The sequence below is a fragment of the Diabrotica virgifera genome, chromosome 9 (assembly GCF_917563875.1).
Source record: "Diabrotica virgifera virgifera chromosome 9, PGI_DIABVI_V3a".
In the NCBI taxonomy this organism is placed as follows: Eukaryota; Metazoa; Arthropoda; class Insecta; order Coleoptera; family Chrysomelidae; genus Diabrotica; species Diabrotica virgifera.
In genome coordinates, this window is record NC_065451.1 from 153,876,526 (window position 1) to 153,904,239 (window position 27,714).

The window sequence follows — 27,714 nt, forward strand, 5'->3', positions numbered from 1 at the left end:
ATGCTTAATGGATTTCAAAGAAAATAGTTAATTCCCATTCTAAAATTACTTTCTACTATATACAAATTTTTAATGACCTATTCTCTATTTCCACTTAGTCTTATTTAGCATCGGCTAATGATCGATCCTTCCGCGAACAACGATAATGACCTATTAACGATTTCACTTGAGTCTTATTTAATCACTTCTTAAAATTAAATATAACAATTTGTTGTATACAGGTTGTTCTAAATTTATATGCCCGTGGTTGAGAAAATTGAAAATATTTTATATTAAATTGAATTCTGTTTATAATTATCAAATTTTAATTTTCATATCAAATAGAAATATAACAAATCCCCGCCTTGTATTCGATAAAATTTATCTGCATTTTTAAATAAATTTTCTCGAGGGCAAAACCAACTCCCTGTATATTTCCTTACTTTAATCTACGTCTTATATCCTACTTACTATCTACTTCATGTAATTCTGTCTTTTATTCGTGATATTTGTATACATCGTGAATATTATAAATTCCTCGGATCTTTTCCGAGTTCCTGTGCCTCAACTCATAACTATTTATCCCATTTTCATTATTCACGATATACGGGCCTTCGAAAACAGGCATCAACTTTGCGCAAATGCCCCCAGGAAGATTTGATACTCGTAATGCCCTCACGAGTACTTTTTCACCCTTTTGGAAAGTCACTGGTCTTCTTTTTCTATTTTGTTCCTGTCTTTGGATATATTTTTCGTTGCTTCGCCGTAATCTTCTCTGTACGGTTTCAATCACCTGTTGATATTCTTTTGGCTCTTGGTCTTCCCATGGCCTTATCGGCAGTACACCCTTCATGATGTATTCTGGGGTCTCTTTTGTTACTGTGCTCGGAATTGTATTTAGATACCTTTCTATTTCCGCCATTTTCCTGTCCCAGTGGCGATGTTGACCATCTGTTGCAATGCGAAGAAATTTCGTCACTTCCTGTATGAATCGTTCCGAAGGATTACTCTGTGGATGCCTGATGCTGACAAAATTTGTCTCTATTCCTCGTTCTCGAAGTTGTCCCTTGAAACGATCATTTCGGAAATACGTTGCATTGTCCAGTAGAATCTTTTTTGGTGTTCCTACTATGGCTATAAAATTGTCGATTTTTTTTAATATTTCTTCCCCCTTTGTGGTGCGGCAACTATATAATTTTACGTATTTTGAAAACACATCCACCATTACCAGAATATGTTTGTTCCTTTTTGTGGTCATAATTAGATCGCTTAACATATCTATTGCTACAATGTCTAGTTTGTTTCGGGCTTCAATATTTTTGGCAACATTTTCGTTTTTGAAATTCCGACTCTTATATTTTTGACATACATCGCACTTCTGGGTAATTTCCTTTGCAATGCGGTAATCCTGTCGGCTTATGTAATTTTCCCTAAAAACGAGCCAAACTTTTCTGCTACCGATATGCCCATTGTCCTCATGTAATTTCTTTATTATCTTTTCGGCCAATGTCTGTGTCACTAAATATAGTTCCTTTCCGTCTATTCTCTTAAAATATATGTTATTTTCTACTTCCGCTCTTCTTTTCTCTCTTTCCTCTAGGTCTTCCTGGTTTGTCCTTATCTCATTTAAAGAATATATCCCTTCTTCTTGTATTAATCTATTTAGTCCCACCTGTAGAGTAATTGTTTCCTTTTTTCCGGTGTCCTCATCCCGTGTTAGAGCGTCGGCTATTATGTTGTCTTTTCCTTTTATATATCGGAACTCAAAATCATACTCCTGTAATAATAGAATGCCTCCATGTATTCTATTATTTACTAATCTATTCTTCATGATATGTACTAAAGCTGCATGGTCTGTTTCGATTGTGAATTTTGCTCCCAATAAGTAAAACCTCAATTTGTTTACGCAATATAGTACACTGGCAAACTCCAATTCTGTAACACTATATTTTCTTTCATGTGTTTTAGTCACTCGAGATATAAAACATATCGGTACTTCTTGGTCGTTTTGTATTTGAGACAGAACTCCTGCAAATTTTTGTATGGACGCATCAGTTCGGAGTATAAAAGGTAAATTGTAAATGGGGTGGTATATTTTCGTTCCTTTTGAGAATTCTCGTTTTAATGTTTCGAAAGCTTCCTCCTGTTCTTCTTTCCAATTCCATTTTATTCCTTTTTTAAGCAATTTTATCAGAGGGATTTCCTTTTGGCTCAAATCGGGAATCAGCTTTTTAAAATAATTTATCGTGCCAAGAAAACCTCTCAATGTTTTCAAATTCGTTGGTCTTGGGTATTCATCTATGAGCTTGACTCTGTCTTCGGCTAATCTTACTGTTTTGGTGTCCAATTGAAAACCCAAATAAATGACTTCTTTTTGAAAAAATTGACATTTTTCAATGTTTAATTTCAATCCCGCTGTGTCCAATTCTTTCAGAATTATTTCTATGTGTTCCAGATGACTCTGAGTATCTTGTGAAAAAATTAATAAATCATCGATATAATGAACTATGAAATCTTCATGGCGATTCAAAATGGTATGTAGAGCTCGGACGAGTGCAGCACAAGCACTCTGCAATCCAAATGGCACTACCTTAAACCGGTAGACAATACCATCAATAGAAAAAGCGGTGTAGTTTCTACACTTTTCAGCTAACGGTATCAACCAAAAACTGTGTTTTAAGTCAATTTTCGAAAATATGTGTGACCCGGTGATTCTTCCAAAAATGGCCTCGATGTTTAGAGGTGATTCATATTGTGATACAGTGTGCTGGTTGATATTCCTGGCATCTAAACATAATCTCAATTCTCCATTGCTTTTCTTTACTATCACAATCGGGTTAACATACGGTGAATCACATCTTTCGATGATTTGATCTTCCAACATTTTATTTATTTCTTCTTTCACCTCTTGTCGATACTTGTATGGAATCGGGTAAGTCTTTGATCGAAAATTTCCCAAGTTTTTCACCTCAAATGAATGTTCGTACTTTTTAGCCACTCTGTTTTCCTCATTGATCAAATTTTCGTAGTTTCTTAACATCAACCGCAATTCTTTTTCTTTCCCTTCTCCACATATCAATTTTCTGTCTTTTTTTTCAGATTCTTCACACATGTTTACCGTGCATTCCGCATCCTCGTTTGCATATACCTCCTCTTCAAATACCACTGTTTCAATCATATTCTTTTCACTTTCATTTTTTAGCTTTATTTCTTCTTCTCCTGAGCTCGTCTCTTCTTTTGAGGAATCCCAGGTTTCCTTTGTTTCTGATACTCTCAAATTTTCTTCTTCTGGGCTCAACTCTTCTTTTGAGGAGCCACAGGTTTCATTTTCTTTTATCCTTTTCTGACTTTTTCTCCCTTTTCTTCTTTGTCCTTGCTTCGTTGCCAAATTCATTTCCACTGTTTGTTCTTTACCTGATTCGTCCGTATTTTGTTTCTCCTGTTCCTTGTCCTGTTCCTTTTCTTTTTCTTCTGTTAGTTTCATCGTATTATTTTTAAAATCTATCACTACATGTTTTTCTGCCAATTCGTCGACTCCTACTATCATGTCATGTGACATATTTGGCATTATTACACATTGTAGTGCATACATATTCTTACCCAGTCGTACCATTACTCGTATGCCTTCATTTATAGTTGCCAATGTCCGTTTGTTTGCGCCCACTAAATTTACCCTAGGTATTTTGTAAATTAAATTTGTTAAGTTAACTTCTTCTATTAGTTTTCTGTTGACCAATGTTATTTCAGATCCAGTGTCTATCATAATTTTAATTGGTTTCTCGTTGATAAATCCATCCACAAATTTTAAATTAACTCCATTTTTCTTTTCGTTGTTTCCTGCCAATTTAATAAACTCCTTGGGGTGACAAAAGATTCCTGTTTGATTTTTGGTTTTTAGTTAGCGCCGTCGTGAAAAGACGCCGGTTGCTCATCGTTGTTTATATTTTCGTCATAATGTCTCTCTCCGTCATATTCATCTGTCTGGGTATTATTTACTTCTCTTCTATTTTCTCTTGGTCTGTCGGATCTGTTTCGGTTTTCTCGATATCCCTGTTCATTTTGTCTACCATTATTTCTGTTTTCTTGATTTGAGCGTGTGGTGTTTCTATTCTGGTATTCTCGATTTCTGTCCTCATTCCATTGCCTATTTCTTTGTTCATAATTTCCTCTTCCGTTGTCTCTATTTTCGTTTTCCCTTCTGGGATTAAAATCTCGTCTTGTATAGTCCCTCCTATTTTGATTTCTATCTCTGTAATCTTGTGTTTCTCGGGGCCTGTAATCTTCTCGCGACTTTCTTGATTTTCTTTCTCTTAGACGTGATTCTCTTATTTGTAGGAATTGGCATAAACTATCTATGTCTTTGTAATTTTGTAATGTGATATGGTCTTCCAGCGTTTCCTCGAAATGTCTTGCAATCAGTTCGACTAATTGTTCCGATGAGTAATTATATTGTAAATGTTTTGCATTATTGTAAATCTGCAAAGCATATGTCCTTTCTGATACACCCATCCTATCATTGTATTTCCCATTTTGCAATTCCTTGTTAATTTCCAATTGTTGGACTTTTCCCCAGAAATAATTCAAAAATTTTTGTTCAAATTGTTGCCAATTGCCGAATTCTTCTTCTTTGCTATCGAACCATAGGCTTGCTTCATATTTGAGATGGTTTCTGATAGTTTCTTTTGCTGTTTCGAAATTTCCGATGTGCTGTATTTTCTTTTTCAGGCTATTTATGAACGGCACTGGGTGTAATCTTCTTACATCCCCGCCAAACCTTATCTTCACGTCATCTGTGCTATGTATAACCATTTCTCTTCTTTCTCCGACATTCTGTTGCGTCCTGTTTTCGGTGACTTGTTTTTCTATTTCTGTGATTCTTTTTTCCACTTCTTCTCTGTCTACTTGAATAGCATTTTCCAACTTATTTTCCAAATTTTCTAGTTCCTTTTTCTGGCCATTCGTTAACTCCTTTATTTTATCTTGAATTTTCATTTCATACTTTTCTATGCGTTCCTCCATTTTCTTGTTGTTCTCTTCTATGGCTTGTTTTGTTTCCTTCTGATTTTCTTGCATTATTCTTTTTGTTTCATCCATTTTTTGATCCAATTTTTGTTGTGTTTCATCCATTTTTTGCTGTGTTTCCTTCATTGCTAGTTTTGTTTCCTCCTGATTTTTATCCATTGTTCGTTTTGCTTCATCCATTTTTTGTGACTGGAGTTGCATAAGTTGTAATAGTTTATCTATTCCTGATAATTCTTGCTGTTCTGATGCCATGATTGTCGTGTCTAAAATATCTTCTTGGTCTGAATGTTCTTTTTGTTTTTTGTTGTCCTTGCTTTGGCTTCTTGTCACTGACATTTGTTTTCAAGAAGTACTGTCCCCGCCAAATATGAAATTTTACTAGTATGTTACCAAGACGACTTTTTCTCACCCAAATATTATAAATTGTCAATAAATATATCAAATGTAAATATCGTAAAAATAAAATATTAAATCAGTTATGTAAAATTTGTACCTAAAGAGATCTAAAATTTTATGTTATCAAATGTAAGTATCTCACTTTTTACCACAGGCATATAAATTTTCAAATACCGGCTTTACTCTTTCTATCCTTCAAATTTGCCACTAGAAATACTTTACAATGCCCTCCACGTTGGACGACAGTTATTGTGATCTTGATTATTGATATGAGATAATATTTTTATATGTCATTTAATTTAATCAATGCTTTAATACTAATCTAATTAATTTACCAGATCACATATCAATGTGTTTTCAATCTCAGGGCTTTTTATAAAATTAAGTACTTACATACGTGGCTTCTAAGTATTTCTTAATGGTTCCTAATCGGGATAGGAAAGAAAAGAGTAAAATAATAACACATATGGGTTACAATTGTAATCAAAATATTGTTTATTTTATTTAAATGGCAATCACTGCTTAATATTTGCTATATCTTATTATTCTTAAACATAACATTTACACATGGGAATCTTATTTCCTTTTTGTTTCCAATTGAAAGTTTTTATTAACATTTAACTATTATGATTTATTAGCAACAATTCTATTTAAGTTTGATGAAGCTTTTCTGATATTATTGATTATGTTTCTTCAATTTTAAATGTGGTATTTAATACGAAAAACCCATACATTCATGTCCAAACAAATGAGACTGACCTTTTTCTGGTGCTCTGAGAATGTCTTCACACAAGACCCGTTTCCTGCTATCCTTGGCTGCAATCAAAACCTCGTCCTGGCTTCCAGTAATGTTCTCCTCTGAAACTAGCTCGTATAGCTCTCGTTTCCTGCTTCTGTCGTGATGCTGTGTTCTACCTTTTTCGAAACTGCAATCAGCTACCGGGAACTCTTGGCTCAAGGAGGTTCTTTTACTCTCAACCTGGCCTACCTCTCGTTCTACGATCGATAATCCACACTCACGGAACTACACCGGCTTTCTCACTCTCCGTACACTACCGTCTACTACTCGACTTCACTTCTCGACAGCTCAAAACATTCTGATCTCTATTTGTCATTCATTCCCCTACTTTCTAAATATCCCTTCCAGATTCACAAATCAAACTTCCACCACCAACTCTCATTCGCAGTATTCCTCAAAACCAATTTTTAAACTTTCTAAATATGCTTAATGGATTTCAAAGAAAATAGTTAATTCCCATTCTAAAATTACTTTCTACTATATACAAATTTTTAATGACCTATTCTCTATTTCCACTTAGTCTTATTTAGCATCGGCTAATGATCGATCCTTCCGCGAACAACGATAATGACCTATTAACGATTTCACTTGAGTCTTATTTAATCACTTCTTAAAATTAAATATAACAATTTGTTGTATACAGGTTGTTCTAAATTTATATGCCCGTGGTTTAGAAAATTGAAAATATTTTATATTAAATTGAATTCTGTTTATAATTATCAAATTTTAATTTTCATATCAAATAGAAATATAACAATACGTTATCTTCATTTTTAATTTTTGAAGATCCTAATAAAATTTTATTATATAATTCTTATAATTAAATCATCATAGTGTACCTCTTATCACCTTTCATTCTATTTACTTTGTCTTTTATTTTTTGTACTAAATGAGAAAAAAAAACATTAAAACTAATATTTCAGAAATATAACTAAAAAGTAAGTTGATATTATTTATTAATACTATTTTTTCAAACTTTTTGTTTCATGCATCTGAATCGAGATATACAGGGAATCTCAGCTTTTTTACATCTGCATAAGTTCTTAGAGCAATTTTTACAGTTACATGGTGGTACTAAGTCTGTTCTTGTAGGCAGTAAAACTAAAACTTTCTGGGGCTTCAGGGTATAATTATCTTTATGATATAGATATAATCTATATCATATAGATATCCAGTGGATAGTGGCAGGGGCGGCTCGTGATAGTACAAGATGGTGAGGCACACTACACTTGAGGAATATTACAGTAGACTCTCTCTATAACGAACACGGGTATTACGAAGTTTCGCTTATAACGAGGTATGTCCAACATCTGTGTGCTTACCGAGGCCAGTGCTGTAATAAATTCCACCGCCTGTAACTTCCTTCCTATTTATCTGTCGACCGATATTGAATATCGTAGGAAATTTACAATCTGCGATGGCCAAGTTTCATTGTTGAAGTCGATGATCGACACCTAATAAACTATGTAGGAGGCTTCAAAACATTTCAGTAGTGGTGATATGTACTGTTTTAAGTTCCTTTCGTCATGTAAATCAAATATTAAACAGTATTGTTCATACAAATCTTTATTAGCAATCAAGAAGCTAGAACTTACAAGTTACATGACGCTAGCCGGAATGGCGTTACGTCGCTGACATCTGTCTGTCGTTGGTCTTGTTCTTTTACATCCTAAACATAATATATTACATAATATTGTTGTCTGATATAACGAGATCCGCTTATAACGACGTAATTAGTACGCCATTTCAGTTCTCGTTATAGAGGGAGTTTACTGTATTATTATGGTTAGCTTTTCTTTAATAGCCGGAAGGTCGATTTTGTGGCGTCATAACGTCACAAAACGGCACCGTATTTATTTTAAGGCTTGCAAACGATATTAAATAACGATTATTTTATTCGCAAAAGAAAGTCGAAAGTTCTAAGTCTATAAGATCGTTCATACTCTTATTAGCTGTTTTTTTAGCTAAAAATAATTAATATGATACCACATATCAAAACAGTGTGAGTCAGATGTTTCGTCCTTTCTTGGTCTCATCAGCGTTGTACAGTCATATTAAGCAAAATTTACATTATATACTACATGACAAGAACGTACAACTGATTTCAGTGGCGTAACCAGGGGGTTTTTAGGGGTTATAAGCGCCCCATACCCTTAACATCCTCCTTAATTCCATACCCCCGGAGACCCATACCCCCTTAGGATCATCCTGGTTACGCTGTTGACTGATTCTTTTATTATTAATCACTTGCCAAAATGAAATTATTGTGCGCAATCAATATACCTTCAAACACGTGATAATTTCATTTGGAACCAATCTTATATTGTAAATGTATTGAATATATAGGAAATAAAAACAAGCAAGTAAGCAAATTACTGTTATATTATAAGATTTATTTTTTATGTTAAATAAACTAAGGATTAATAAATTTTATTTTTTTGGTTTTTTATATTTTTTATTAAACAGCGTGCTTAAAAGTAAAATTATTATGAAAGAAATCATAATTTCTAATTTTTTTATTAATTTACTTATTTAATTGACATTTGGAAAATGGCATACAGCTAGTCACAGCATGATAACTAGTCCAGGGCGCATCTGTTTTGAGATGGACGTTGAGAGGTGACTCAAATTTTTTTGCAGAAATTGCTTGAAAATAAATCAAATAATAATATTTAAGTTATCCTCCCTCTCAAAAAGGTCCGGAACATTGTTTAAATAATCAAAATGTCAAAAAATTAAGGAAAAATTCGATATTTTTTATCGTTTTTTGATTATAACTGTAAAAGTATTCATTTCCGAGAAAAGTTTTACTGACATAAAAGTTACGTAATTAAATTTCCTACAATAGAGAATTGGTAAATTTTTTTAAAAATAGTCACCCTTGTTGCAAAATAGCAATAATTGCGAAAAAACAATACAAAAACAAGTATTCGCATTTTACGTTTTTCAACCATTTATGCTATACTTAGGACCTTCATATTTCACCCAGAAAAACTATGATACAGTAAAACAATACTGTAAATTCTATTAAGATCGGTTTAATAGATTTTGCAAAATAAATTTTGCAATCCAGCTTTCGCAAAAAAAATTCATTTTTTCAAAATGTTACAGGACTGAAAATAAAGCAGATAGCAAGTTGAAATTTTTTTTGCTTATAGAAGTGTACTGTACCTTTCATTTGCAATTTGCAAAATTAAAATAAATTAACTACCACGGCGTCAGGAAATTTTTTAAATAAACATTAATTTTTGGTGCTACGCGCAGGACAGCGGTGTTCGATTCACACAAGTTGATTTCCACCAAAATTTCTTCTAATCTTTATCTAATATATTATTTTCTTACTCTATATTTTGTTGTATTTTAATATTTTAATTCCACAAAAACCAAACTAATTTTATTATTGTTTGTGAAATATTATTTAAACAATTGCATATGTTTAAAAATAATAAACTTTTATTCTCCAAGTCAAAATATATGAACAAAGAAAGTTTTTGCTAAAAAAGTGTTATTTCAAAGGATAGAGTGTGTGTTTTTATTTTGCAATAAACAAATTTATTTATTTATATCGAAATGTAATAAAAATTAAAATGTATCAATGATTATCAAAGATCATTGGAATGCCCAATAAAAGCAAATTAACCGCTGTCCTGCGCATAGCACCAATAATGAATGTTTATTTAAAAAAATTCCTGACGTCGTGGTAGTTAATCGATTTTAATTTTGCAAAATTGCAAATGAAAGGTACAGTACACTACTATAAGCGAAAAAAATTTCAACTTGCTATCTGCTTTATTTTCAGTCCTGTAACATTTTGAAAAAATGAATTTTTTTTGCGAAAGCTGGATTGCAAAATTTATTTTGCAAAATCTATTGAACCGATCTTAATGAAATTTACAGTATTATTTTACTGTATCATAAAGTTTTTCTGGGTGAAATATGAAGGTCCTAAGTGTAGCATAAATGGTTGAAAAACGTAAAATGCGAATACTTGTTTTTGTATGGTTTTTTCGCAATTATTGCTATTTTGCAACAAGGGTGACTATTTTTTAAATGTATAACCAATTCTGTATTGTAGGAAATTTAATTACGCAACTTTTATGTCAGTACAACTTTTCTCGGAAATGAATACTTTATAAGTTATAATAAAAAAACGAAGAAAAAAATCGAATTTTTCCTTCATTTTTTGACATTTTGATTATTTAAACAATGTTCCGGACCTTTTTGAGAGGGAGGATATTATTTGATTTATTTTCAAGCAATTTCTGCAAAAAAATTTGAGTCACCTCTCAACGTCCAAATGTGCTAATATTTTTACAGATGAGCCCTGGTCTAAACATATTCTAAACATCTAATAATTAGATGTTTATAGATAGTATAATTATTATACTAATAGTAAGTAACCAGAGTGTAAGAAGGCCAAGTACACGTAACCAGAACAAACTGCTTTAACAAACTACCTATACCTAACTCTAACTAAAACTGCAAAACCACGCAGAGGCATATTTTTGCCAGCCTCTGAAAGGATATTTAATCCCGGCTCCAAAAATTATTCTCCAGTTTAAATTTTATTGCGGCCGGCCGATCACCGCCGGCTTCGTAATATGCTAGACAAGGACCCATCTGAGGCAGTGCTTCTGCTATAATTTGAGAAAGTGAGAATGAGACGCATATATACTCCCACGTAGGGTAGGTACCTACCGATGTATTTATGAAGAACGCTTAACTACAAAGATACGGGGTCAGGGCCGTACCAACCTATTTTTATTTTTTATCATAAAAATAAAAGTTATTAAGTTTTATAATAAAAATTAAGTTATTTAGCAAGTTTCAAAAAGTTAAATTGTATTTAAATAATTGATGATAAAATAACGAAAATAAAGTTATTTAGCAAATTTCAAACAGTTAAATTGTATTTAAAGAATTGATGATGAAATAACGAAATAACGTAAAGAGTCGATTGATATACCGGTGAGGCACTGCCTCACCTGCCTCATAGGACTAGCCGCAACTCGATCCATTTTTATATGGATATCACATATTGGCTCATTTGCATGCGTAGAAGCCGAGTTACGATTGATAAAGCGTCGAAAAATACTTGACTGTGAGCCGATGTTGCGCCTCATAGCGCGCCATTTAAATATCGATATCTTGACAAAACTAAACTTGCACACATTTTCTTAAGCTCAAATTATTCCTTTTATTGAGTTCTTCTATTATTATTGTAAATGAAGTATAAATATTTATAGCTCAAATTTGCTTGAAACCCTTATAAACAAATTAATGTACAATTTTTTTAAGAAAATTATTACTTCAAATGGGTATAACTTTAAAACAAATGAAGATAAGGTAATTTAGCAAACTTTGTTTGGAAGCCTATTAATGAAGCTTTAAAACAAGATGTTCTAAGGCTCATTTGCATGCGTAGAAGCCAAGTTACGATCGATAAAGCTTCGAAAAATATTAATTTTGCAATTTGCAATTTTCATTGTGCACTAATTTTACAATAGAGAGTTATCAAGTAAAATTCTATCCATCCGTTATTTTGACACGTAAACGCTATTTTTTTACGGTATAAGTTTTAACGTATATGTAATTTTAGAGTTATCAAGTGGTCGAATTTCTGCTTCACGTTAATAGTTGGCAGCTGTCAGTCAAATTTCGTATTTGACAGCAAAATAATTAAATTTGTTTAAATTTTTTTCTGTTTTTGTTTTCTTTCACCCAAGATACATATTTTGTAATTTTGCCTTGTTTTGTACAATTTGGATTTCAAATTTTTCTAAAAAATATGGAAGAGATCTAACAGGCAATGTTACTTGAAATCTCGTTTTAAATGATACATCCTGTCTTTAATTTCGATACCTTAGAACCTGAACAAGCCAAACAGTATTTTCGGTTTGAAAAACAGGATATTCCAAGGCTTGTACAATTGTTAGGGATACCAGATATAATTGTAACAGAAACTGGTCATACCTGTACTGGTAAGTAATGCTGAGAGGAACTAAAACTTTAAACTCAACCAAACCAAAACAGTCAACCAAAACCAAGCCAAGAAAACAAAGACAAAACACCTGTTAACATACAAAATAAAATTTCATAACACAACATATTTATTTATTACATGAACATGACAGAACTGAAATGCCCGAGTCACTCCGAGTCCTGCCGAATTGGTGCGATTCGCTGCTAACGTTACCGTATTTAAGCCCGCTATCCGACCTACCGTAACGGAGCACGTTAACGTTAAAATCATTTCCGTTATTCAATATTCATACTGCGCATGCTCCATTGCTAAAATAACGTTACCGTATTCTCCTCGAGTTACTTGATAACTCTCTAATATCTTGAGTTATAATTGTTGGATTTAAGTTTTGTAAACGTTTTTTCTTTGGTTTTTATTAACGAAAAAAATTTATTTGAAACATTCTTTTTTATCTCTTTTAGTTTATGAGCCAGAGTCTTATAAACAATTTATAAACAATTACATTGTTTATAACAATTTTTTGACCACTTCGATCGAAATCCACCCTCGAAATTCTTAATCAGCAGCCAAAAATCCATAAGAAACCGTTGAGTTTGTCCATCAGAATTGAAAAGGACACGGTGACCCCTCTGGCGCCTAGACTATTCGTTTAAGACACGTCCAAGTTATCGTTGAACGATATAAATAAACAAAAACAACGAATCTCGTTTTAGGTTAAGTTCATAGAACAGGTGACAACACAAACAGAACCAACTATGAAAGTGTCAAACGGAAAAATACCATTCACCAGACTGAACGTAGTTTTAAAGCGCTGAAACACAGCTGTTTAGTTGAAACTTAAACCGATTAATTCTGGTGAACGCAGCCATTATTGGGTATAAGCCCCAGGTAGAGCTAAAGCTCTTATGGAAATCCAACGTTTCCAGTTGATCTTGAGAAAACTATCATCTGTCATTAGTGTCATTTATGAAAAGTGATTTATTTTATATTTTTTGCTTGCCTTGTTTTCTGTTTTGTTGCCCTTGTCAGTGTATTTTATTTTAGTTGCTTTTTGAGTTTTTTTTATTAAGGGTTTAGGCGTAAAATTTCGGCTCCAATGGTTTTTAAATGCATTAATTTTTTGCGAATACTGAGAAAACTAATAAATATTTTTGAAAAATTTAAACACAGAATGAAAGATTACATTATTACCGAGGGCTGAAAGTCCCTTAGAATAAACAAATTTTTTTAATGAGACACGTATTTAAAATTAAAAATCACACATTTTCTGTTTTTTTTTTCACAACTGTAACTTATTAAAATAAACATGGAAGTTTTCAGGGACTTTCGGCCCTCGGTAATAACGTAATCTTTCATTCTGCCCTTAAATTTTTCAAAAACACTTATTAGTTTTCTCAGAATTAAAAAAAAATGAATGCATTTAAAAATCATTAGAGCCGAAATTTTGCGCGTACGCCCTTAAAGGCATATACATTAGTCATTCAGTCAGTTGTAATAACAAATATACAATCCTATCCTTAATACAATACAATAATAATAATCCCATACAATACTGGTACAACAAAGGACAATAAAATGGATATCGGATAAGATGTACATTTAGGATAAAAAAAGGATTCAAATCTAAACTGAAATCATAAAAAATTTCATGCTCGCATACAAATCTTATGGAAATGTGCATGTGTCTGACAAGAAATCTATAATTTATATTTTTGTTGTGAGCCCGTAGCCAGCAGACCGGATATTGAATGGTGCATGTATATTAAGTTTGATTAAATTTTTATAGAGGCAGTTTAAATGCTGTTAAAACTTAGTGCCTACATTCAAAAAAGATATGATCAAGATCACCCAGTTTCCTGCAATGTTTGCAATTATGGTCTTCAATTACATTTATTTTAAATAAATGAGTTACCTATATTGCTTTTTGAGTTATATTTCAGTTATTAAGAGTAACTAGGTTTTTTATATAAAAAAATTTAGATGAAGTCTAAGACGAAGACGAAATTTAGGATGAAGTCTCTGACAATATTAGAATAGCTCGCTTTGGAAAGAAAAATAAAAATGGGCACCATCCATTTAAAGTGTTCTTATCTTCAACTGAAAATGTTCAGACAGCAGACATGCAGTTCTTAAATAGAAACACATTGACCATCCTAAAACCATCTTTATCAGCATTGATCAGACCCCTAATAAAGGGAAGGTACTTGAATCTGTATATAAAATTTGAGCTTTTGTCTCCTCAGGAAGCAGGGGACAGAACTTGTCGATACGGTATTATAATATCCCAAAGGTAATCTAAACCTCTAAGCCACAATGACTTGGGCAAGCTCTCCATTTTTATTGAAAATGGTAGAGGACTTCGGACTAAATTGACAACTCTGACTCTAAATGTTTCTAACAGCTACTTTGATGTGATCATATTTACTGAAACATGGTTAACACCTGATACAAGCGATGCCGAAATTGGTTTATTTAATTACGATATCTACACACAAGACCTGACACAAGAATCCATTAATTTCGACAGTGGAGGTGGTGTGTTAATAGCTGTTAAACAAGTTTTATCCCATCAGATGTTTCTGCTGGACAGGTGTTTGTTCAAATGAACAACAAAAATCATATTGACACCAAATGAGGATGCTGTAACGGTAGATAGACTTTTTTATAAAAAATGAATGCATTGAGAAGAAAATTTAATTAATAAGACTTGCTTCAGCAAGTGTAAACATTGAAAGAACTATACAATGGCTAAAATCTTTAAAAATCAAAGTACAAGTTACTTTATTCCTATTAAATAGTTTCCTTATATGAACTGATATAAATATTATTTGAGGTATTGTTAACCTTTTTACAACAATACTTAGTAATGATAAAAATTAATTTATGTGTACAGTAGAACCCTGATTGTCCGTGCTCCTCGGGGTCAGACGTGGCATGGATAATTGAAATTTATTTCTTATATAATAATATAATACATATATACGTATATACATACATATGTACCTACCATAAAAAGATAATAGAAAAAATGAATCTTTCATTACGAGTCTTCTTCTTGGCTTACAGAGTTTCCGTCGAGTGAATTAAGGTGACGCTATTTTGATAAAACCTCAAAAATGCAACTTCAGTATTAGAAAACCATAGCACGGATAATCAAGGTTCTACTGTATATATTATCTGAATTCACAGATGATATGAGTGCAGTCAAGTGTGAATATTCTTTTCAAGTAAAAGTACCTATAAGAAATAAAACAATCTTTTAAAACAAGTTTTTTACTTATATAATTGGAATAAAACTGATAATACATTGTAAAAATATACCTCTACCAAAATTTTTAACATTTCTTGTATAAATTCTACATCAAATGGTACTTTAATAAGAAGTGTGGACTTATCAAATGGACAAAACACTACACAATAACATATTTGTAGTCCTGTAAGTAGCAATTGCACTTGTCCATAAATACATATGATTTTTCTTTAACATAATATTGTTTTCCCTCAATTATGCATAAATATTTAAGGTCACGTAAAATTGATTGCACAGATTTTGTTTTACCTGCCAGAGGACAGTTTATTTCTAGACATTTTCCGGAAACAATTCCATTAACACTGCCAGTCATACTTAGAGTTATTTTTTCATACATATTTAAAGCAACTGATTCATAATTTTTCCCACGGAAGGGTACAGTATTTTCTTTAAAATTGGAATTATACAATTGGTTGACTTTAAGTGGCCAACTTGGGCTTTTATTTTTATCATAAGTAAATAAATGGCAATAAATTGTCCCAGTTACTTGCAGTCACGTCAGCTTTTTTCATGCTTCTCCAGTTTGGTTTAGCATAGCTAAATATATTATTATTTCAACACAGTTACTGTAGCTTACTTCAACATTATTTGAGTAAAATAGAGCTAAATCATAATTTAGTACAATATCAGCAGGCTGGTAGGACTTTATTGTTGACTATGTTGTATTATTGTTTTTTAAATTATCCCCACTGTTTTTTGATGTCTGTGGTGCTTAATTTTTTAAAATTTTCCATGGTATGCCTGTAAGCAATAAAAAAGAATTATAAACAAAGTTGCAGGGAAATGGTTCTTTTATCAAACCATTATGTAATCACTTATCGAAATATATATAGTAATGTGCCAATTATATGTTTGCATTTACCTGAATTTCCAGCTTTACATGTACAATTACATAGGTACAAACATTTTTAATATCAATCATTTCAGTTTACAATTATAATGGTTTTTGGTGGGGTTGTCCTTTCAAATTGCCCGTTTGAAGGCACAATCAATGCGGTTTTCCCACTAGACGATAATATTTCACAGTAATAATACAGTTGGAATCTAAAATTGCTTTCCTTTCTACTAACTACTAAGGTTCTTTTTCTTTTAAAATGTTCAGTGTTGACAGTTCGTTGGTTTAAAATATCTCCTATCAAAAGTTGTCAACAACATAACCAAACATAACAAAGATCATCAGACAATGACAATTGACAGTAATTGATAGACGTCTGGTTCTCATATTTGAAGATGTGGCAACAATGGATTTCCATAAGAACTTTAGCTCTTCCTATAAGCCCCGGCGCATATTGAACCTAAGCGAGTCACAACCTGCGCCGGTGGGACGGATGACCTGTGCAGTTATTTTTCTATATGCGTGCCGCATATTGAACACAAGCTAACCCGACCGTCGGCTGTCGCCGTAACGAATAGAGACGGGCAAAATAAGTGCAAACGTGTAACGGTTACTATTGATACCGGTTCTCAGTGGTACTGAGTACAAATACTGATTACAAAATACTGATGTATCTGATCCTTGTACTGAATTGAGTAGGCAACTAAAAAATGGTAGTTCCGTACATGTAACTAGTAACGTTTTAAAAATATCTTACACGTCCCTGGTAGTCGTAGCGGTATTACTTTCGAAAACATCGAATTTGATCATAAGCGGGTGCATAAAAAGATATCTTACACTGATAGGTCTGGATCCCGCGTATGAAAAAAAAGTTGATTAATAGCAAGCTGAAAATTTGTTAAGAGCTTAAGGGTGTCTAGTCGGATAAACTTTGATATATTTGATATATTTGATATATATAACCTTGGAACAGGGGTAGTTTTAATTGTGGAACAGGTTAAAAATTTGGAACGGTCAGACCACGAAAACGGCACATTTATTTTGTCCGACAGAACAGACTTAAACTCTCCGAACATAGATTAAACTCTCATGCAAAAATCAGACCGCTATTTATCACCTGTCATAATTCCTGTCATTTGACATATTCTACATGTTCCACTCTTTAAAACGACCATTTGGTGATAAATAGCAGTCTGATTTTTGCATGAGAGTTTAATCTCTGTTAGGAGAGTTTAAGTCTGTTCTGTCGGACAAAATACATGTGCCGTTTTCGTGGTATGACCGTTCCAAATTTTTAACCTCTTCCACAAATAAAACTTCCCCTGTTCCAGTGTTCCCATATATCAAAGTTTGTCCGACTAGACACCCTTAAGCTATTAACAAATTTTCAGCTTGCTATTAATCAACTTTTTTTTCATACGCGGGATTCAGACCTATGAGTATACTCTTTCTACATACCTTTATAATAACAAGCATAAGTTAAACACTGCATTGATTGTGATTGCAAAAACGGTTCGCATGTTTTAAATAAGATTTTTGCTGATTATGTTTTTGCTAAAATATTAAATAACACAAAAAATACAATTCACAACCATCATTTAATTTTTAACGATAAACAAAAGTCTAATAAATATATGATGAGAAGTTTAAAATTGATCGACTTTGTCGATAACAGTGTCATTAATAGATATTTTTTACCATGAATAGTTTTCCAATGATTGTGTGGATTTAGAAATACATACTAAACAATTTTTTGATCTGTATAAAGGAGATTATAATTATGACACATTATGGTACTCCTTATTTGTCAAATAATATGCTCTTGTAAACGCATAACTTTGATTTATTGGCTAAAGCCACACTAACTAGATACTTCACAAGAAATTAAAAATAATTAACATGTAAAAAATTCACTGTTTTAATCAGATATATTATATTCCCTACTATTGCAATAAAATATTATAACGAATAAACGAAAACTTGTAGAGTAGTGCTGATTGATACAACAGAGTAATAAAATGTTATTCATTCAAGATAGTGTAAAATATATCGCCGCTTATTCATTTCAGATATTTCCATCTCGCAAACAAAAACACGTAAAAATATACATCTGGCGGTGAGTCACCCGTCCCAAGGCCCAGAAAACTGTACGTTGACGACAGGCCTTCCCAAGCTCGACCTGCGAACGCATGAACTGATAGGTGCGCAGAACGGTCTACGCAGTCCACCGACGCAGGTTGTGTCTGGCTTAGGATCAATTTTCGCCGGGGCTTAATCTGTCTTTTGAGTTTACTCCTATTTAAAAAACGAACCATACTATATTTATATTATTGTTGGTTTTTTATTTTAGGCTATCTGCAAGATGGAAACAAAGTGCCAGTTATGGAGAAACTCATCGAAGATTCATCTTACAAAGGAAATGATATGAGTGGACAAACTGAATCAAAAACATTAAGAAAAAATATAAAAGCTACGACTGAAAAAAGACCTTACAAATGTGAAATTTGTTTTAAGAAGTGTACTACAGCAAGTAATTTGAAAGTACATTTGAGAGTGCACACCGGGGAAAAACCGTATAGATGTGAAACTTGTTTCAAGCAGTTTTTTACTACAAGTGATATGAAAAGACATTTGAGAGTGCACGCCGGAGAAAAACCTTACAAGTGTGAAATTTGTTTGAAGCAGTTTATTCAAGCAGATAAGTTGAAAAGACATTTGAGAGTGCACACTGGAGAAAAACCTTACAAGTGTGAAATTTGTTTAAAGCAGTTTAGCCAAGCAAGTCATTTCAAAACACATTTGAGAGTGCACACTGGAGAAAAACCATACAAGTGTGAAATTTGTTTTAAACGATTTAGTGTAGAAGGAAGTTTGAATATACATTTCAGAACGCACACTGGAGAAAAACCTCACCAGTGTGAAATTTGTTTAAAGCTGTTTTCTGATGCAAGTAGTTTAAAAAAACATTTGAAAGTGCATACTGGAGAAAAGAGTTACATGTGTGAAATTTGTTTAAAGCAATTTATTAGAATAAGTGATTTGAAAAAGCATTTGAGGTCCCACACTGGAGAAAAACCGTACAAGTGTGAAATTTGTTTTAAACAGTTTAGTGAATCAGGTAGTTTGAAAACACATTTGAGAGTGCACACTGGTGAAAAACCTTATAAGTGTGAAATTTGTTTAAAGCAGTTTAGCCAAGCAAGTCATTTCAAAACACATTTGAGAGTGCACACTGGAGAAAAACCATACAAGTGTGAAATTTGTTTTAAACGATTTAGTGTAAAAGGAAATTTGAATCTACATTTGAGAACGCACACTGGAGAAAAACCTCACCAGTGTGAAATTTGTTTCAAGCTGTTTTCTGATGCAAGTGGTTTAAAAACACATTTGAAAGTGCATACTGGAGAAAAGAGTTACATGTGTGAAATTTGTTTCAAGCTGTTTTCTGATGCAAGTGGTTTAAAAACACATTTGAAAGTGCATACTGGAGAAAAGAGTTACATGTGTGAAATTTGTTTAAAGCAGTTTAGCCACGCAAGTCCTTTCAAAACACATTTGAGAGTGCACACTGGAGAAAAACCATACAAGTGTGAAATTTGTTTTACACAATTTAGTGTAGAAGGAAGTTTGAAAAGACATTTGAGAACGCACACTGGAGAAAAACCTTACAAGTGTGAAATTTGTTTGAAGCAATTTAGTCAAGCAGGTACTTTGAAAACACATTTGAGAGTGCACAATGAATAAAAACCTTACAAGTGTGAAATTCTTTCAAGCAGTTTATTACTACAAGTCATTTGAACAGTGGCGCACCGAGAATTTTCCTCTGGGAGGAGTTGGCTTGAACACCGAATTTTTTTTGTATTGTTTGTGAAAAACAAGTTACATTTTCCTGTAGGCGAGGATATAAAGCATTACGTTATGAAACCTTTTGCGTTTGATTCGGGAGAGCATTAGGAAAATTCTTGAATGCTCGGCATGAGGTACAAATAAAAATTGCATTGTTGTAAACAGAATAGTTATTTATGAAACGAAGTATGCTTTTCGCGAAAGCACGCGATGTTTAGAGCACGAGCGACAGCGGAGCGAGTGCTATACATCGCGTAAGTTCGCAAAAAGTACTTCACACACAGTTTGATACAATATTTTATCTACGATAAACAAATAAAAAAACTGTAACTCTTCGTCACTGGAATTCATTTCTATTCTACAATTTTTAGAAGTTTGACATTTAAAAATTCTAACTTCTTTCAAACCACAAAACTGTCAAAACTTTTATTGTAATTTATTGCTCATTATGTCATCACCATGACAACGCGAAAGTTAAGAATATTTGATTATATGAAAGTGTGCCAAAAAACAGTGCGAAAAAGTAAATCCCATTTAAAATATTGTTACTTCACGTACACTTTAAACCCTTCACGCACTGCTATCTATAATGACAGTTTTCACAAACTAAAAACTTATACGTAATATGACATAGAGTAGATAAAGTTTCTTTTAAATGAGATATGTATTTAAAATTAAAAATCACACTACATTTTCTTTTAGTTTTACACGCCTGTAACTTATTAAAATAAACATTATAGAAGTTTTCAGGAACTTTCGGCCCTCGATAAGAACGTAATCTTTCATTCTGCGTTTAAATTTTTCAAGTTCGTACCCATCCCCTTAAGACAAAAGAACAACATACAAAAATAATATTATGTTAATGAGCAGATCCATGCCCTTTAGCGTTAGGTTGGTTTGGTGTGATGTTTTTCATCAAGTTTCTATTTCTTTTTTTTTCCTTTTGCTGCTTCGGTTTAATATGAAATAATCCTTCACGATATTTTTTTGTGTGAATTTGATGGCCTTGGCTGAGCCAATTAGCCAGACATTTTATTTTAAAAACAATTTTTTTTAATCATAGGAATTTTTTCTGTATTTCTAACTCTAAATATATGTACATAAGAAACTAACATACTACTATCTAAATAAATACACTGTTTTGGATGTAAATATATTTTTGTATATAGTTATTTTTTTTTGTATATATTTATTTTTTATATATATTTTTTTATTATATTTTTAATGTTTTTTTCTTTTTTTTCTTGTTCTTTCTTTTCAATTTTAATATACAATAATTACTTAAATACAGGGTTAATTATATTGTTACAACTTATATTTACAGTTTTTGATATGTTCGTGAATTGTTTTTAATGTATTAATATCTTCAGAAAAAATCAAATTGTTTAGGTAGACGGGAAGTGGAATTTTTAAAATATTAAGATTATCATAAAATTTGTTTATATTTACTGATTGATTCACGATATTTTGTTCTTTGATTTAACCTTAAGGGCAGCCAAAGTCCGAAAATTGAACTTTTTAAATTGTTTTGAGTTATGATTAAGAAATCTTCTCTTTTCAACTATCATCATCATTCTCTTTGCCTTATCCCTATGCGGGGTCGGCTTCCCTAATTGCATTTCTCCACACAATTCTATCTTGGGCCATATCAATGTTAATCCCCTTTACCAACATGTCCTGCCTTATCGTCTCCCCCCAGCTCTTCTTTGGTCTTCCTCTCCTACTCCTTCCAGGAATCTGCACTTCAGCTATTCTTCGTATTGGGTGGTTAACGTCTCGACGTTGAACATGACCAAACCATCTTAACCTATGCTCTCTCATTTTGGCATCAATTGGTGCCACACCTAGACTTCCCCTAATATACTCATTTCTAATTTTATCCTTCTTTGTCACTCCACTCATCCATCTAAGCATTCTCATTTCCGCCACATGCATTCGCTGTTCCTCTTTCTTTTTCACTGCCCAACATTCAGTTCCGTACATCATAGCTGGTCTTATGGCTGTTTTATAGAATTTTCCCTTCAGCTTCATTGGAATTTTTCTGTCACACAACACACCACTCGCTTCTTTCCACTTCATCCATCCAGCCCTAATTCTACTGCATGCATCTCCATCTATTTCTCCATTACTCTGTAATACCGATCCTAGGTACTTAAAACTATTGCTTTTTACAATCATTTCACCATCCAAAGATACCATTTTATTTGTAGTAGCTCCATCTTTAAATGAACATTCCAAATACTCTGTTTTTGTCCTACTAAGTTTTAAACCTTTTTCCTCCAGAGCTTGTCTCCACTGTTCCAGTTTTTGTTCTAAGTCTCTTTCACTATTTCCTACTAACACGACATCATCAGCATACATTAAGCACCATGGAATGTTCCCCTGTATTTTCGCTGTTATCTGGTCCAAAACTAATGAGAATAAATACGGACTAAGCACAGAACCTTGATGCAATCCTACTTTCACATGAAATTTATCAGTCTCTCCCACACCTGTCCTAACACTAGTCGTTACTCCCTCATACATATCCCTCACAATCTTTACATATTCACCAGGGACTCCTTTCTTATTGAGTGCCCACCACAGAATCTCTCGAGGAACTCTATCATATGCTTTCTCAAGATCAATGAATACCATATGAGCGTTTGTTTCTTTACTCCTGTATTTTTCCATCAACTGCCTTATAATGAAAATTGCATCTGTTGTTGATCTACCCTGCATAAAGCCAAATTGATTCTCGGATATTTCGGTTTCTTCACGTATCCGTCTATCAATTACTCTTTCCCATATTTTCATGGTGTGGCTAAGCAGTTTTATAGCCCTGTAGTTTGTACATTGTTGTATATCTCCCTTGTTTTTGTAAACAGGTACCAGTATACTGCTTCTCCATTCGTCTGGCATTTGTCCAACTTCCATAATTCTATTAAATAGGCCTGCTAGCCACCTTGTTCCTGTCTCTCCCAATGCTCTCCATACTTCCCCAGGAATATCATCTGGTCCTACCGCTTTTCCTTTCTTTATTTTTTGAAGCGCTTGAGCCACTTCCTCGTTGGTTATTTTGGTGACCATTGCTGCTACTGTATCCGTTGACTCTACAGGCTGTCTGTCAAATTCTTCATTTAATAAGCTGTCAAAGTACTTTCTCCATCTCTTTTTGACATCCCTTTCGTGAACTAGTATTTTATTATTTTCATCTCGGATACATCTAATCTGATTAAAATCTTTTGCTTTCTTTGCTCTCTGTTTGGCTATTTTATATATCTTCGTTTCGCCTTCCCTGGTATCAAGTTGATCGTATAGGTTTGAATACGCTTCTGCTTTAGCTTTTGCTACTGCTACTTTCGCTTCCTTTTTGGCGACCATATAGTTTTGAAGATCTATGTCCGATCTGGTTTCTTGCCACTTTTTATATAATTTTCTCTTCTCTTTTATGTTTCCTTGTACTTCATTTGACCACCACCAAGTCTCTTTATCTTCAAACTTCTTTCCTGACGTTTTCCCAAGTATTTCAATAGCCGTCTCTCTAATAATATTGGCCATTTTTCTCCAAATTGTGTTAGGGCTTCCTTTCATGTTCCAACATATTTTTTCTACTATTCTTTCCCTGAATAGACCTTCCTTCTCATCTTTTAGCATCCACCACTTGATTTTTTGTGGTCCTCTCCGATATTTTTGTTTAGTTTCGCTTTTTACTTCGATGTCCAGAACAAGCAGCTTATGTTGTTGGCTTACTGTCTCACTAACTATTACCTTGCAGTCCTTGCATTCACGTATGTCTTCTTTCCTTATCATGAAGTAGTCTATTTGGGATTGATGTTGTCCACTTTTGTAGGTAATAAGTTGAGTTTCTCTCTTTTTAAAGAATGTGTTAACAATCGCCATATCCAATGCTGTTGCTAATTCTAGCATGTCATCTCCAGCTTCATTTCTAGTTCCAAAGCCTAATCCCCCATGTATTGTTTCATATCCTGTCTTGGCTTGGCCCACATGTGCATTGAAATCACCTCCTATTATAACTTTCTCCTCCGCTGGAATATCACTCAGTATGTCTCCCAATTGATCATAGAAAGCTCTTCTTTCATTCTCACCCAGACCTGTTTGAGGAGCATACACACACACAACATTCAATACCTCTTTATCAATTACAAATTTCACTGACATCATTCTATCACTCGTTCTTACAACATCTACTACGTTATCTTTCATTTCACTATCAGCAATTATACCAACTCCATTTCTAGTGTTACTACTCCCTACATACCACAATTTATATCCATCACCTAGTTCTTTCGCCCTTTGTCCTTTCCACCTAGTTTCTTGAATACAAGCAATTTGAACTCTTCTTCGTTTGAGCGCATCCACTAACTCCAGACTCTTACCTGTAAGACTACCAAGATTCCAAGACCCTATCCTGATTTTTCTAACCTGCAATGGTGTTCCCCCTGAGATAGTCCTCACCCGGAGATCCGAATGGAGGCTCATTTTACTTCCGGAACATTTTACCTCAGGAGATGCCATCATTTCAGTATAAGTTTTTATTTCGTTTGGAGAAGGTCTTTTCATTATTATGGCCTGAAAAGATTTTTGGATATTTGATGCCTGAATGCCTTTTCTATCAGCACCATACCCTGCCCTGTCCTGCACGTTTAGCCAATACACCACCAATGCAACCAAAGTGCAGTATTACCCCACACCCGCCTGCATTTTTCTGTATAGGCCAGGATCCCTACTGTAAGGACTGCCCTATAAGCCAGTGTATTGTTGCCCGTATCCCGCCACTAGGAGGCACGTACTTCATTCGGGATACATACTCGGGATACTCTAGATACATTTCGGGATACTCTTTTCAACTATATATAACACATTATAGTAGAAAATATCCATAGTTATAAAATTATTTGTTTTTTGAATGTCTGCACTCAACTTACCGTGTACCGGTCAACAGCGTAACCAGGATGACCTTAAGGGTGGTTACAACTACTGGAGGGTATGAATTGAATTTGTGGAACTACGAGTTTGATTTTTTTATTTTTTTGCTTTATAGTTGATTTTATTATATTTTTAATTTTAGTCACTCGTAACTAAAAAAAGCGTTTATTAAAAAAAATTTTTCATATTTTTTTATTTCTTACTTTTTAGTCTTACACTTTTCAAACATTAAAATATATAGTCATGTTTATTAAAATATATGTATAAAACATATGATGTACAAACATGCAAAATAGTCGGAATCAGCAAAAAAATTAAAATTTTATTGTTTATTTATGAAGCATAACGTAAAAAGTAAAATTATGTATAATTAATATAATTAGCTACAATCTGTAAAAGTTTCTTCATTGTAAAAAACAAGAAAATTTAAGCATTTTCTATTAAAATCTTTTTTTTATCGAAACAATAAACATACAAAAATTATTGACTATTCGTGTAGTGTTCCCGCAAATGTATATGTCTGCAAATTTTCATTCATTTGCGTTGAAGAAAAATTAACGTCTAAAGATTTGATCCAAACGATTGAACTAAAGAAAAGCGTTTAAAAAAGAAGATGAATCTGGTTATTTTTGTATTGACATTATTGGGTATAAATCTGTCTTTTGAGTTTACTCCTATTTAAAAAACGAACCATACTATATTTATATTATTGTTGGGTTTTTATTTTAGGCTGTCTGCAAGATGGAAACAAAGTGCCAGTTATGGAGAAACTCATCGAAGATTCATCTTACAAAGGAAATGATATAAGTGGACAGACTGAATTAAAAACATCAAGAAAAAATATGAAAGCTATGACTGGAAAAAGACCTTATAAATGTGAAATTTGTTTTAAGAAGTGTACTACAGCAAGTAATTTGAAAGTACATTCGAGAGTGCACACCGGGGAAAAACCGTATAGGTGTGAAACTTGTTTCAAGCAGTTTATTACTACAAGTAATTTGAAAGTACATTTGAGAATGCACGCCGGAGAAAAACCTTACAAGTGTGAAATTTGTTTGAAGCAGTTTATTCAAGCAGGTGATTTGAAAACACATTTGATAGTGCACACTGGAAAAAAACGTTACAAGTGCGAGATGTGTTTCAAGCAATTTAGTCTAGCAGGTACTTTGAAAACACATTTGAGAGTGCACACTGGAGAAAAACCTTTTAAGTGTGAAATTTGTTTTAAGCAATTTAGTAACGTAAGTCATTTGAAAACACATTTGATAGTGCACACTGGAGAAACACCTCACCAGTGTGAAATTTGTTTCAAGCGGTGTTCTGCAGCAAGTAATTTGAAAGAACATATGAGAGTTCACACTGGAGAAAAGCCTTACAAGTGTGAAATTTGTTTAAAGCAGTTTAGCCAAGCAAGTTCTTTCAAAACACATTTGAGAGTGCACACTGGAGAAAAACCATACAAGTGTGAAATTTGTTTTAAACAATTTAGTGTAGAAGGAAGTTTGAAAAGACATTTGAGAACGCACACTCTAGAAAAACCTTACAAGTGTGAAATTTGTTTGAAGCAATTTAGACAAGAAGATACTTTGAAAACACATTTGAGAGTGCACACTGGAGGAAAACCATACAAGTGTGAAATTTGTTTTAAACAATTTAGTGTAGAAGAAAGTTTGAAAAGACATTTGAGAACGCACACTCTAGAAAAACCTTACAAGTGTGAAATTTGTTTGAAGCAATTTAGACAAAAAGGTACTTTGAAAACACATTTGAGAGTGCACACTGGATAAAAATCTTACAAGTGTGATATTTGTTTCAAGCAGTTTATTACTACAAGTCATTTGAATATACACTTGAGAACGCACACTGGAGAAACACCTCACCAGTGTGAAATTTGTTTCAAGCAGTGTTCTGCAGCAAGTAGTAATTTAAAACAACATATGAAAGTTCACACTGAAGAAAAGCCTTACAAGTGTGAAATTTGTTTAAAGCAGTTTAGCCAAGCAAGTCCTTTCAAAACACATTTGAGGGTGCACACTGGAGAAAAACCATACAAGTGTGAAATTTGTTTTACAACGATTTAGTGTAGAAGGAAGTTTGCAAAATCATTTGAGAATACACACTAGATATCCCAAACAGCACAAGTACATCCCTGGGACGTACCCGGGATGTACCACTAGGACATTCGTACGTCCTGAGGACGTAAGTTTCAGGTCCTGGGACATCCTCGGGACGTACTAAAGACGTCCGATGTTACAAAATCATCCGTGTCCAGGACATCCGACCAAATTTTCCTGGGGACGTCCGACTAAAACCTCCTTGGGACGGTCGTCCAAAACCTCCTTGGAACCTCCGACCAAACCCTTTTAGGACATTATGTAAAATGTTTTCAGAAATTTTAAACATGGCGTTTAATGACTATTAAACAATGTTGAAAAAGTCTAAAATTCTTTTATATAAATTTTCTCATAATTTTTAAAGATGAAATCTGCATTTAAAATGAAAAAACACATTACCCATATATCAAACAAATTTTTAATAAAATTTAACAAACAATAAGACGTCGTTTTATTTTCTTCTTTGCTTGCTCTTCCAAATTTTGATAATTCTTTTACCTA

The 27,714-nt window shown here is 33.1% G+C and overlaps 1 protein-coding gene across 5 annotated transcripts in view; it reads left to right on the top strand.

The window, feature by feature from the left end:
• LOC126892255 (zinc finger protein 234-like) overlaps window positions 1-27,714 on the top strand; it is a 127,568-nt gene that overhangs the window by 21,034 nt on the left and 78,820 nt on the right. Inside the window, exons 3-4 of one of the 5 annotated variants that reach the window (XR_007700748.1) lie at window positions 18,675-20,304; window positions 25,829-25,958. The exons of 1 other annotated variant lie outside the window; for it this stretch is intronic. Coding sequence is in view for 2 of the 4 variants with exons in the window: in XM_050661757.1 (XP_050517714.1) it covers window positions 18,675-20,068 (1,394 nt within the window). In the remaining 2 variants the exon portion in view is untranslated. Of the gene's footprint in view, window positions 1-18,674; window positions 21,325-25,828; window positions 27,656-27,714 lie in introns of those variants that run through there. 3 more of the 5 variants (XR_007700746.1, XM_050661759.1, XM_050661757.1) reach the window with 3 other exon arrangements.